This window comes from Coffea eugenioides, unplaced genomic scaffold (genome assembly GCF_003713205.1).
Source record: "Coffea eugenioides isolate CCC68of unplaced genomic scaffold, Ceug_1.0 ScVebR1_2472;HRSCAF=3503, whole genome shotgun sequence".
Classification (NCBI taxonomy): Eukaryota; Viridiplantae; Streptophyta; class Magnoliopsida; order Gentianales; family Rubiaceae; genus Coffea; species Coffea eugenioides.
The window spans coordinates 1-2526 of record NW_020862963.1 but is presented as its reverse complement, the minus strand read 5'-3'; the positions used below and the strand labels follow the sequence as shown (position 1 = coordinate 2526).

At 40.4% G+C, this 2526-nt stretch overlaps 1 protein-coding gene across 1 annotated transcript; it reads left to right on the top strand.

Annotated features, from left to right (window-relative positions):
- Positions 1-246: 246 nt before the first annotated feature.
- Positions 247-1494, top strand: LOC113756757 (aluminum-activated malate transporter 13-like; the record flags this gene model as incomplete). The annotated part of the gene is made up of 3 exons (XM_027300295.1): positions 247-676; positions 936-1076; positions 1222-1494. Coding segments are annotated over exons 1-3 (844 nt in total), but the record flags the coding sequence as incomplete, so codon positions are not given.
- Between the last annotated feature and the right edge of the window lie 1032 nt (positions 1495-2526).

Below are 2526 nucleotides of genomic sequence, written 5' to 3'. Positions count from 1 at the left end.
AGCGCGTTCCACTTCCGAATGCACGAGTCACTAAGCTTCGAAGACAAAACTTTCAACGTGTGAAAAGACACACCTGACTGATCATGAGAACTACAATTGCATATGATGCTTGGTGTAGTACGACCAAATCAAATTACTGGAAAAAGTTTCAATATTTTTCTTTGGCGAACGCAATTTAGGTAACGACTGCGACTCGTATAGTCGTATGTCTACCTCTCTGCCGGCTAACTATATAATCATCTCATCATGCGTGCATGGTTGCATCTCCCATATCCCAACTCTCTTACGACTAGCAAGATATACGGGCACCTGACAAGAGTAACAGTACTACCCAGTATCAACTCTACCATAAAGAGAATTGAGCAAGAAGGAGTGATGAACTCAACCGTCATTCCAATTCCTCCAAGTGCAGAAAATGTTGAATCCTCGTATAAGGACGCCAAAAACATGGGAAACAAGTTTTCGTTTCTATCCACTTGTAGTGTTGCTTTCCGGGTCATCCAGGAAAAAAGATGTAGTCAGGGCAGCATGAGAAAAGTGATTCACAGTGTCAAGGTGGGGATTGCCTTGGTATTGGTCTCGCTGCTGTATCTGCTGGATCCGCTGTTCACTGAAGTTGGAGAAAATGCAATGTGGGCTATCATGACCGTCGTGGTTGTCTTCGAGTTCTCTGCAGGTTTGCCAATTATTAACCCATTATTGTGACCCAAGTTGTTTAGTGGAGTACTAAAAACATTTTTTCTGTGCATGGCTGTTTGCGAATATATGCATAGGAATTTTTTTTTTCTTTTTTCCTTTTTGGGCAATAAACACACTAGTCATAAGTACTAATAGGAAGCAGGTTGAGAAACTTCTACTGTAGCCATTTTTTGGGTCAATTAATTAGACAATATACTAACTGATGTATTCACTTTGATTTGATGCACGTATGTCAGGAGCTACGCTAAGCAAAGGCATAAACCGTGCAATCGGTACCATATTAGGCGGTGGATTGGGGTGCTTGGCTGCAATGTTGGCTGACGAGTTCGGAGGGATCGGCAACGCAATCGTTGTTGGCGCTTCGGTTTTTATCGTCGGTAAAATATTAATCCTACCACGACTTAAGCTCTGGACCGCAGTTTTGTGTGTGTGTGTATACATACATACATATATATATATATATATATATATATATATTAGTAGTACTTAAAAGTGACTCACTGCTTAAAAAATCATACTCAGGAGCGGCCGCAACGTATTCGAGGTTGGTTCCAAGAATTAAAAGGAGATATGACTATGGCGTCTTGATCTTCATCCTCACCTTCAATCTGGTAGCTGTGTCGGGGGTACGGGCCGACAAAGTGATCAGGTTAGCCAAGCAGCGTCTGTCAACCATTGGCATGGGTTTTGCTGTCTGCATTTTCACCAACTTGCTTATTTTTCCAATTTGGGCTGGTGATGAGCTTCATCGTTCTACAGCAGCTAAATTCGACAAACTCGCACGTTGCCTTGAAGGTAATTTTTTGAAATTAGTTCTACTTCTGTACTTGGCGTATATACCTAAATGGCGAGCGAGGGAATCTATTTGCTAATTGTTAATGGTCTTTTTTTTTATTATTATAATGAGCAAAAGGCTAATGCACATATGTCAATTATTGTGTGCCGTCCGCGGGGAGATTTCCACTTTGAACGGAACAATCATATAAGTAAATGAAATGAGCCGGTGGTATAATGATGTAATTATGTAGGATTAGAGTTTTTGGAGGATGGAACAACACCAAACAATCCAAAGCACACGATCAAAAATCTGGGCAAGCACTTACATGGGTCTCAAGGACTGACAGAAGAAGATCAGTGTTTCCACTCCAAGATCCCACCCGTTTCGTACTGTGAATACACTGCTTACGTAATTTTTTGAAACTCTGCTTTTAGCAAGACACCATCAGCACACACATTAAGCAAAAAGCTATACAGTTATAAGATATAGATATATATTATGAGGAAAGTTACTATCATGTTAATAGCACTATAATTGGTGCCTTGGGTGAGAAATACAAGATCCGAGATTTTGAATGGGGAGATTTTTAATATACTTTATTAGTAATTTTCCCTGCAGTAGGGATCACGTTATTTATACCTGCAAAGATGGGTTTAAGGTAGAAAGCTAAGTATCCTTTGGTTATCATAAGCATAAATTAATAGCCAGTGCCAATTTGACTAAAATGGGGAGGACCCTGGCATTGGGAATTTGGATTGGTTCATCATTCCATGGGAACAAGTTATACTAGGAGATTGGAGAAGTCCTGAGGGAGCTAACGCGACGCCGCTTAAGTCGCCTTTTCGCTCGGGTGTTGCGTTCAGTCATCGCAGACAGAGGGATGTTTACAAGTTTGGTAGTGAATACAGTTACACTGGAACTCGCATATCCTCCATTCGTAGTTGTTACTTATCATCCTCACATCACACACCTTTCCATTAAAAAACCCCGAACAAAACAAAAAAATAATAATAATAACGCATTCTGCATCCATTCCTGGGTTTTTTTTT